The sequence below is a fragment of the Danio aesculapii genome, chromosome 14 (genome assembly GCF_903798145.1).
Source record: "Danio aesculapii chromosome 14, fDanAes4.1, whole genome shotgun sequence".
Taxonomy (NCBI): Eukaryota; Metazoa; Chordata; class Actinopteri; order Cypriniformes; family Danionidae; genus Danio; species Danio aesculapii.
In genome coordinates, this window is record NC_079448.1 from 13,769,002 (window position 1) to 13,780,166 (window position 11,165).

At 35.9% G+C, this 11,165-nt stretch overlaps 1 protein-coding gene across 1 annotated transcript in view; it reads left to right on the forward strand.

The window, feature by feature from the left end:
• Nucleotides 1–562: 562 nt before the first annotated feature.
• mxd3 (MAX dimerization protein 3) overlaps nt 563–11,165 on the forward strand; it is an 11,673-nt gene continuing 1,070 nt past the window's right edge. The window contains exons 1-6 of the mRNA XM_056472541.1: nt 563–759; nt 1,411–1,516; nt 3,821–3,850; nt 4,644–4,758; nt 6,319–6,484; nt 10,899–11,165. The exon at nt 10,899–11,165 is cut by the window's right edge and continues 1,070 nt beyond it. Coding sequence (XP_056328516.1) covers nt 690–759; nt 1,411–1,516; nt 3,821–3,850; nt 4,644–4,758; nt 6,319–6,484; nt 10,899–11,014 — 603 coding nt within the window. The 5' untranslated portion in view covers nt 563–689 and the 3' untranslated portion in view covers nt 11,015–11,165. The remainder of the gene's footprint in view (nt 760–1,410; nt 1,517–3,820; nt 3,851–4,643; nt 4,759–6,318; nt 6,485–10,898) is intronic.

Genomic DNA, 11,165 nt, shown 5'->3' on the forward strand with positions numbered 1-11,165 from the left:
GTGCACATAATAATATCTGATAATATTTGTGCTGTTAAATGTGTTAATTATTTAATCAATAATTGTGTTTGTAGTTGTTGTATTTGGTTTTATTAACAAAATCACAATATCAAGTGCTAATGATAATATCTGTCTACACGGGAAGATTTATTATTACTATTGTATATTATTTATATTATTAAAGACTAGACTGCAGTTTTCTTGACGAATTCACATAATAATTTAGAATTACTTAAAATATTATTAAATATTATTATATTAAAATATTATTATTTGATCATTTAATTGTTATAATAATAAACACATAATTGTTTAAAAATGCATTGAAACGCGGTTTTAAGTACCGTTTTTTAAACCACCAATGTGTCACAAAATAAAAGCCCATATATTTGTCTTGTGATCAGTGTCTATTTCAGTGCTATGAGGAGACTGCGCGTTTGCAACAAGTAATATCCACTGCTCGTCGTTAATGCATGTTTTAGGGTAAGTTTGTATCGACAGTTAAGCGCAAATCCTCGAATTGTTGTCGTTGTTTTTGTGTCAGATGAAGGGAGCGGTCGCGTGAGCGCGCAGGAGGGCGTGATGACTCTGACGCGTATGACGTGGCGAGCTGGATCAGCCGAACTCTCCTTTGCTTCAATAGATCAGAGTCGCTCCTGGCGCTTTCAAAACAACATTATTTGTCAGAAATGGAGGTAAATACGTGCAACATCCAAGTGCTTCTGCAGGCAGCTGAATATTTGGAGCGGAGGGAAAGAGGTAACTGAAGCGCCGTTTCTTTCTGATGTTGTTTGCATTGAAACCGAAGCCGTTTCGGTCAGTCGGCTGTTTGCTTGTGTTTTGTACAGATTCAATCATGTTTGCGTTAATTATTTCCTCACATACGCGTTGTGCGTGTTTTGTTTGTCGCAGAGGTTTATTTGTATATTTGTGCAATAATAAACAGGGCTTTTATTGTTGATATTATTGTGTTTGGCTGGCTGACCTACATTTCAGTTCTGTATTGTACACAAAGGCGCGAAATCGTCATAGATTTGAAAATATAACAGCGCTGCCCGTTAGCTAGCTAGTTACAGTATAACAACAAAGACTCCTCGTATTTACCAAACAGCACATGATATTAAGTCAGAATGTGTTTATTTCAAAATTATGTCAAATAGGTCGATGGCGCCAAAATCAGAAAGCGGTCTCTCACACACAGCTGATTTGACGAGATTCTGACGTAGAGCTAATATCTACGATTGTTTCCATTAGTACAATCAAGCTAATGCTATTAAACTATTTGGGTTTTGTTTATTGTTTTGTCTATATTGTATCGAACGACTTATTTTAAGCTTGCATATAAAGATCTAGTATGAAAGGAAGTGGGCTGGTCGTTTGATTGCTCGTCTGTTTGTATTTTTTTTTCAGAGGCTGAGCACGGTTATGCCTCCGTTCTTCCATTCTACGGTAACGGAGTTTCTGATAAGAGAAAGAAGCAGAAGTCAAAGAGCCATTCATCACCAGGGAACAGCAGGTGAGTGTGAGATGCACTGAGAGAACGCGCCCCCGTTCTTTTGTCCTTTTATGTAGCTGTTGTACAACTCTCCCCGTTAAAAATAAGGTTATTGATTTATTTAATAGTATTTACATTGACTGTTACATGTCATTTAGATTGTTTTAAAGCTATAGTTCATCCATAATTGACACCTGTCCCAAATGACACGCTAAACACTATTATCTTGTACTAAGCACAAACTGTAACGCTTGTCCCAAATGATGCGCTAAACACTATTGTCTTGTACTAAACACACAGTGTAACGTTATTGTTCAGCGTTACCATTTAGTTGATGAATTTCATTGAGGTTATTATGTCATCCATCATCTGAAAGCCCCTCCCCCTCTGTTTTGTGATGTAGGGCAGTGGTGTTTTTCCAGTTCATGTTTCCTATAGAAGCCTTTGCTGTCACACTTTATTTTAATGTACAATGAAATGTAATCACTACGCTCTACCAGATAAGTTTGGTGCTTTGACCGAATTTCTTCAAATGGCTCAATAGCTGAATAATTTATTATATCACATAAGAAAAGAAAAAACAAATGTTTCGGCTGTGTGACATCATCAGTGTAATGATTCTTTAACTCGTGCTGCTTAAATACTCAGTCATTGACAATAATACAAGCTATTATCTAAGACCTTTAGCTCCGTTAACTACTGATTAGTTAGGAAGGTAGTAGTTGGGTTTAGGTATTGCTAAAGTATTATTATTTAGCAGTGAAACAAACCAATCAGTTATGAGGAAAATCTAAATATATAGGCAAACTTTGCCTTTTAGCCCACCAAAAAAATATAACAAAATACAATTTCTGAATGGCTTCATAGTTAATTCTAATATTGTATGTAATTTTGTCTATTAAACATGGTTGTAGGCATGGGATGATAACCGTTTTCAAGGTATACCTTGATTTGGAAACGCCAAGGTTTTAAAACTGCCAAAATTTTTCGCTATACTGTTCCTATGGTAAATTTAAGACTTTTTATTGACTTTTTTTTTAAAGACAACAGCATCTCAAGCAGAAAAGATATCAAAAAATGCTGTTTTAAATTGTAATGAAAATCTGTGTTTTAGAATCTAATGAAGATAGCAAAAGTGAATGATTTATTTGAATTATTTAGCCTGACATGTTTATTGCTCCAAAATACTTTAAATGTTTCTCAAAATAAAATATATTGTGTTCAAAGGGAAAAAAGTTTTAGTTTTTTACCCAGACGGTTAAAAAATATATATTTTAGAGCAGTAATCACAATACCGTGAAACTGATATTTTTATTCAAGGTCAACATACCGTCAGAATCTTATACCGGCCTATGCCTACATGGTTGTTTTAAAAAATAAGTTGAATTAATGTGGACGAATGGGAAATCTAAAATGTATATGTACAATGGATAACAACAACCGAGTCACATCAGCTCTGTCTTTACAGGCTTCTCGGTTATTGTTAAAATTAGGTTACCGGTGAAGAGAAATAGTGATATTTTTACTTCCAGGAATTGGAACTCTTTTCTGTCTTAAGGCTGCAACAGATGAATACATGAAATCTCCAATTTTCCACCCTTCTTTTCTGGTCAATCAAGTGCATTTATTTAAAAGAGTAGTTAGCCCAAAGAATTGCATTTACTCACACTCAAGTGATTCCAAACTTATATGATTTTCATTTTCTGTTGAACACAAAACAAGATATGCTGAAGGTTGTTGTAAAAAAAAAAGTCACCATTGACATCCATAGGGGGAACACTATAGAAGACAGTGACATCTGTCTTTTTCTAATATTTCTCAATTGGTCTTCCTTTGTGTTCAACAGAAGAAACTCAGACATGTTTGGAAAAATTGGAGGATCAGTAAATGATGGCAGAATCTTTATATTTGGGTAAACTATCCCTTTAAAATGCATTTTTTAATAGTGGAAATGCAAAATAGAATCCAGAGCCCCTCTGTCATCATTTACTCACCCTCATGTCATTGTCAATTGTCATTTTTGGGTGCACGGCTCTTTCTGCTGAAGGTCAATGTAATGTCTTTAAAACAATTATCCACACAGATTACAGTATGAGATGAATGATTTATATTGTTATTAGACAATGTTTCAAATCATTTTAGAAAATCTACATTTTCTTTTAAAGAGAACTGTTTATTGCACATTTAGACAAAATGTAAAAATAGCGTGTGTTTTTGTTTATTCTTGTTTTTGTTTGTTAAGTTTACGGAGTTCACACTTATGTTGTTATTGATATAATATGAAGAACTATTATGGTAAAACTAACCTATTTGCTTCTGTTTTAGGTCTGTTCACAACGAGTTGGAGAAACACAGGTAAGTTTTGCACTTTCTATATCAAAATTCTGCAATATTATTTAAGTGTCCCACCCAGTTTCCTGTGGCGGTGTCCACTAGCGGTTAAAAATTTACTGCATGTTCGGTCTTTTCAGTGCACTAAGTAATTTAACTTGTTTATTACATTCACTCATTCTGATTTTATGGCGCTCGCAGACCGATTTGGTTTCGTCTTGATTATTGGATAGAGGTAATTGATTAATGCATAAAAGTGTGTGCTTTTTATATGATAAAATGACATGCGTATAAACCATAATAATTTATTATATTCATTGGTATCTCTTTATTTGATGTACCGCTAATTTTGTTGAATTTGTTATATTTTATCTACATGCCAACTAATTCTCATTAGATTATAAGTAGACTGTTAGGTTGGGGTTAGGGTTGGTGTAAATTGACATGTACTTGCAATGTTTCTTATAATCAGTCAAGTGTCTGTTTAAGGAGCAGTATCAGCTGATATTAAGCAGACTACTAATAATCAAATGAGAAGTAATTTGCATGTAGTTGCAATGCAAGTTTTAGTCAACAAAATGTCCAATAGGACCATCAAAATAAAGTGCTACCTAACAGCTTTTGCTTTGAGGCACAATCATTTATGTAGAAGAAACTACTGGTTGCATTTTTATTATGGATTATTTGCACCCGTTTAATTGTTTTCTTTATATTGTTGAACACATGGGTTGGAAAATTGAGCTTTATTCACTAATTATTTATTGAATAAAATATCCAACTTTGGAGTGGAAAGGTAATATTGTGTGTGTGGTTGTAGGAGAGCTCAGTTGAGACATTGTTTGGAGCAGCTGAAGCAGCAGGTTCCTCTGTCCTCAGATTCATCAAGAAACACAACCCTGAACCTGCTCCGGCAAGCACAACTGCACATCAAGGTGAGCCAGCTTGACCTGTTTTAGCAAAATAGCAACAATATTATCAAAAAGATAGGATTAAATGAGTTTTTTCCCCTTATTGTAAGAAATACTAATTAATTAAGCCACTTTACTACTTCTATGTGGTACAGTTCAGCCTGGCTAAGCTCGTTTCAGTTCAGTTTTGCTTGTGTCTGTTTGGGTGAGGTTTCCTGAAAAATCTCATCCAGCTCTATCTGGATCCAGATTTTAGCTGAAGCTACCAATGATATTAGAATGTGTGGACCTCTTTTGCTGACCACGAAGCTGCCATTTTAGGTGTCTTTTTGTAGTGGTTGTATAAAAACGGTTTTGTCATGCAAACCAACAATACAGCAGTGGCTTTGTACTTTGGCCTTGTACTTGTCACGATTTGCTAATGTATATAGTGCACTTAGAACCTCAAGACAGTTCTAAAAAAGTACTAGGTATTGATCTTTGAGTTGTAGCGTACTGCACCGTACCGTGTAGGTAGGAAAAGCATCTTTATTTATCTCTCTCTGCTTGTTAAGTTTTAACATTGGTGACGTATGAAATACTGTTTCCGGGTCCAATCTGCTATTCATTTAAATAGAGAAAATATTCCATTATGACCATTTTTAAGTCGTATCACACATTAAAGTGAATTTTATAAACTTTTTCACAACATTCTCTGGATTCGCTGCATCTCAGACATAAATATTTTAACAATTTATAAAAAAAAAATTATCACTTTCTGGCCATCTAATAGTAGGCATGGATGTATATATTGCGATCATTATTTTCAACAGTACTACATTGCTTTGTAAATGTTTATTATTACTATTTGTTGAGTCTCCACATACAGTTTGCTATGGCACTTGGATCCAGAAGCTGCTTTGTGTGACGTTGCACTTAACAAGTGGATACCTAAACCGATATTTACCTAATACTTTACTTTTGTTTGATTTACAATTTTTATTTATTATTATTTCAATAGCAACAAAAATATTAACAACATTCGCAAATGGAAAACTAACTACTAATAATTAGAAAGACAACTAATTGACTGAAATAATTATACATTATTGGGAACCATCAAACAAATCAGTGGAATACATAAGTCCATTTCAAATGGCTTGCGAGTGGCTACCAGAACTGTTAATGTTTTTAAGCTTTAGAAGATGTTCTAAAACACCTGCTGTCTGAGCTATTTTTTACTACTTTAGAGCGAGTAACCCATTTGTTCATTGTTTTCACATGATGTCACACAGCCAATGTGAATGACCATCTTGAGAGCAAAACGGCTCCATTACAGCCATTTGGTTTTATTTTGGTCAAAGAGCCATTCATTGGTTTTATTTTTTACAAGGATTCTTTAAGGCAGTACTATTTGAAGACCTAATTGATGATATCTATACAAATACATAGAATTAAACTGAACTGATTGAACTGACCGATGCTGGAAATCCTTGAAAAGTGCTTGGATTTTGTATAAAGTGCTTGAAACTAAATGAAAATGTATTGCTTTCATAATGATTTCTGTTAGTAATGTTTAATGTGTGTCCTGATGTGGGTTTGCAGAAACTGCAGGAGCAGGACGAGCGTGCCGAGCTGCTGAAGGACCGTCTGCGCTGGGAGCAGAGAGAACTGCGCACACGGCTGGAGAAACTGCAGGGCGGATCTGAGAGGATGCGAAACGACAGCCTCGGTTCAGCCGTGTCCTCGGAGAGATCTGATTCTGAGAGAGGTGATCATCACACCACATTAGAGATTCTCAAAATGAGCTGTCAGGGTTAAAGGTTTCTATTAGGTTAATAATCTCATCAGTAATTTGGCTAAAATATGCTCTTAAAAGGGATATTTAAACTTGCTATTTATTTGACTCCCCATCAAGCTTGCCTGAAGAAAGCTTTCCTTTAGGATATAGAGTTTTTTACAGTGTAACAATAAGAAGATTTTTAGCTAAAACTGTTAGGATTCATAAACTTCTCAAGTCAAAAAAACAAAACAAAACGCCACCAAGGATATAGGCAAAACAAAATTAATCTTTTAAATAAGTTGTCTTATGAAGCAATCAATGTTATACTGAAGAAAAACAAATGGCCTGTTTCCTGGATGGCCAGAGAATTTTTTTAGAGTATATACATTATTATGATTTTTATTTTTTGCTTATTTTTTATTTTTATTTTGAACTATCCAATCAAAACAATAGCTCACATCACATGTGTAATGGACACTTGATGTTTTGTTTATTTATTTATTTACAAAATATTTGAATTAATGTTATCTTCATTCTGGAAGGCACAAAACGTACTGTTAGAATTTCATCTTTTGTTGCCAATATATAGCAGCAGCATCTGCACAAACCTCTATATTTTTGTTCAATCAAATGGTTTTGTGAACTGGACAAACTCAACAACAAAAAACATGCTATTTTAACTGATTTTTTTACAAGGTGCAATAAACGGTTCGATTTGGAAAAAAATAAGAAGGGAAAAAAAAGATTTTCTACAATGGCAATTTGGCGACGCAGTGGCGCAGTAAGTAGTGCTGTTGCCTCACAGCAAGAAGGTCGCTGGTTCGAGCCTCGGCTGGGTCAGTTGGCGTTTCTGTGTGAAGTTTGCATGTTCTCCCTGCGTTTGAGTGGGTTTCCTCCGGGTGCCCCACAGTCCAAAGACATGCAGTACAGATGAATTGGGTAGGCTGAATTGTCCATAGTGTGTGAATGAGTGTGTATGAGTTTCCCAGTGATGGGTTGCGGCTGGAAGGGCATCCGCTGCATAAAACATATGTTGGATGAGTTGGCAGTTAATTCCGCTGTGGCGACCCTAGATTAATAAAGGGACTAAAGCTGCGGTCACACTACAGTTTGAGCATGCGAAATTCTGTCACACGTTGCTGCGAAAAAGGGATGATTAAACAAGATGATTAGACATTAAAAAAGCGAGCGATTGCTCCATGTTTTACATTTCTGTCCAGAGAGGTCCTGTTTTGATCCTCGATCGGTCTCACGCAGTCAAGTGATGCGATTTCGCAGGTCAGAGTTCACCAAGCTTGAACTTTGCACCGCAGCGAACTGCGAAACTTAACGCATGACCCTGCGTTTCCGGTCTGACGCATTTGCGTGCATATGAATGGAAGTCTATGGGAGGAAAAGCCCAGTGTGACTGCAACTTAAGCCGATAAAATGAATGAATGAGTGAATGATAATGGCAATTTGAAAAATTGTAATTAGCTAATCCGGTGGTGTCCAAACTCGGTCAAACTGAAAATTTTGTCATCATTTATTCACCCTTCACTTAATACAAACTAGGGATGCACCGATATCATTTTTTTGGAACCGATCCAAACCTGATACCAAAATTCTGAGTATCGACCAATATAGATCTGATCCCGATACTGTGCCGTTTTTTTTAAACATAATAGAGTTACTATAGTTCTGGTGATAAACTCTAATAATATATCTTCTTTTGTGCAAAAAAACAGACCTACAGTATAGGCCACTGTATATGACAGAAGTCACAATATCACTAAAAACATGATGCTTGCTGTAAACTATAGGCTACATTATTTAAGCATTCTTTATGACATTGATCTGTTGTGGTCCAGCTTATGTTCCCTTTTTAATGTGAATGTTTTTCTATTGAAATCTGTAATAGGCTGCCACCAGTGACCCTAATTGTTGGTAAAATAACCAGCCTTTTAGCAAAGCCTGATATTTTTCTGCAGGTTTGATGCAGACTAAACTAAACTGTCTGAGGCCAGTTTTACAGGATAAACATTCCCATTTTTGTTAATGACAATCCATATAGCATCTGTCAGTTTTACTTTTATTATTTTAATCCACTACTTTGACCACGATAAGCCAGGCTTTACAAACTATAAAGCAGCACTTACCCACTGGAGGCTCCTGGATAATAACTATACTACTATAATATAATGGACGATAATAATAACAACTGCGCTCATAACTGATGTTAAAAAGTCTACTTTGCAGTTTAACAAAGGGACACCTAATGATATTCAGGGCGCTCGCCTGTGACGTCAGCACCACCACCCTGCTAGACACATTTTCAAGCTTATTTTTAGAAATAAATGTCCATGACAAAGATTTACTCTTGGTTGATTGTTATAATCTATTATAATAAGCTATATATTATAAACAAATACAAATATGTGAAAAGCACATCTGTATATAGACCTACATGTCTTTTGGATAGTTTTTTACGTGGGAAATATATTTGTTTTGCTTTATGGTTGTTGTAAAAGTTTCAAAACATGTATTGTATGTTTCATAAATGTGCCTACATAGTATAATCATATAATTTATTCAAATGAGTGTATTTTTAAGTAGAGCGTACAGCCCGCTTACCTTTGTAATAGACGACAGAAATAAGGCGTGAGGGACAAGTCTATCCAGCAAGTTCCATCATGGATAGAGAACGTTCAATATTCTTTTTTTGTCACAAAGTACAGTGAAAAGTAGCTCATACCACATATGCTGTAAAATAAGGAGTGTGAATATTACAGTTATGACAGAGTTAAATGTGTTCAGATGAAGAAGAAAAAAATCAATTGATCACGCTAAAATGAAAGTATATTTATGTATTTTTACAAATGTATTCATACGTTTGCATTACTGAGCAGGAAAGAGACAGACTGCACTGGTAAGTAGTATCTTCATAAAATTGTTTAATTAAAATAAAGGATCAACAAATTAATCTGTCTTGACGGTCTCTACAAGTGAAGGCATTATCTACACACAATATAAATTCCCAATTAGAAAAATGCCACAAACAATAATAATAATAATATTTATTAAAATAACATCCAAATGTCCAACGCAAGCGGGCTGCGTTCCAGACCAGTTCAGCTCGATGACGAATGATGTCGCCGACAGCGCCTGTAGACCTAATTAGCAACTTAAAAAAAAAAAAAAAAAAGCGTAACCGATTTATATAAAAATAAAAAATCAAGACTGAAGTGTTTTGTCGTAGAATAAAACATGAAAGTATCCTGAGTTTGTGGTAGCTATGGACCTTATTTTAGCAATTTAATTGAAATCCCATTTAAAAAGCCTATTGACTTTGGGATGAAGGAACCTGAACGGCTAAAATGCTAACTCGCTTTCAGGTCTTTGCATACAAATTGACGTCAGAGTTCCTCCACTCTGTGGTTACAGTGTGACCAAACGTTTTTGGAATAATTACAATTCGTGCCAAATTTTACATTAAATCTAGCATTTGCAGAATCACAGTTTTGGAGGTGCTGCTCAACACAACAGCTGCCTGCTTTTCTATTCATTATAGATCATGGAAGTTCTGCTTTTTATTAGATTAGATTCAACTTTATTGTCATTACACATGTACAAGTACAAGGCAACGAAATGCAGTTTCGGTCTAACCAGCAGTGCAATAGCAGCAAGTGCAGGATACAGGTATAAGTTATAAAGTGCAGTTATAGAAAAAACTATGGTGATATTTACAGATGGATGTACTATGAACATTATATACAGGTTGTATTAGCTATGAACAGATTTACAATAAATGAATATATGTACAGGATGCTATTAATAATCAGGAGTGTGCAGATAGATATACATAATTACAAATCTCCATGTGCAGTGGGTATGTCCAGTTCAGATAAGTGAATCAGTGCAATGTAGTGCAATGAATATGTGCAAACTTTAAATGTGCAAATGTTAAATAGTGCAGTGATTGTGAGGAGTATAAGTTAGAGGAGTGTGGGGGTGTATTGGGGGGGCAAAAGAGTCAGTGAGGGGCAGAGTTCAAAAGAGAGACAGCTCTGGGGAAAAAGCTGTTCCTCAGTCTGCTGGTTTTTGTCCGGGGGAGCCTGAAGCGCCTGCCAGAAGGCAGGAGAGAAAACAGTCTGTGAGCAGGGTGAGAGGTGTCCTTAAGAATACTGTGTGCTCGGCGCAGACAGTGTTTCTTCTGGATGTCCTCAATGGCTGGCAGTGTAGTCCCTGTGATGCGTTGGGCAGTTTTCACCACCCGCTGCAGTGCCTTACGCTCAGCAACAGAGCAGCTTCCATGAATGTTCCCCAATTTATTCAGTTAAAGTCAGGGAATTTGACCATTAGCTTAGGATGGGAACCCTGCAGTCATCTAAATTACTAATGTCAAGTGTTTTTACTCTTGTAGAGGACGTGGAGATTGATGTGGAGAGCATGGTTTGGACTCTGGAGGCTGATGCTCTGGGTTCTTCTCATGCCGGTGTGGACCACAGCTACTCTACCTCGGATCACACCTGGTTATGACTTTAAGAGGACAACAGACTCCAAACCCCGAAAAGTTTGATGGGCTTTACCATCATTACCACAGAACAGCCTTACATTTGCTGACTTTTAAAAAAAAAACCATCAGCCACAAACTTCTTCTCATAAGCACGACTGGAATTTCTTTAGTGCA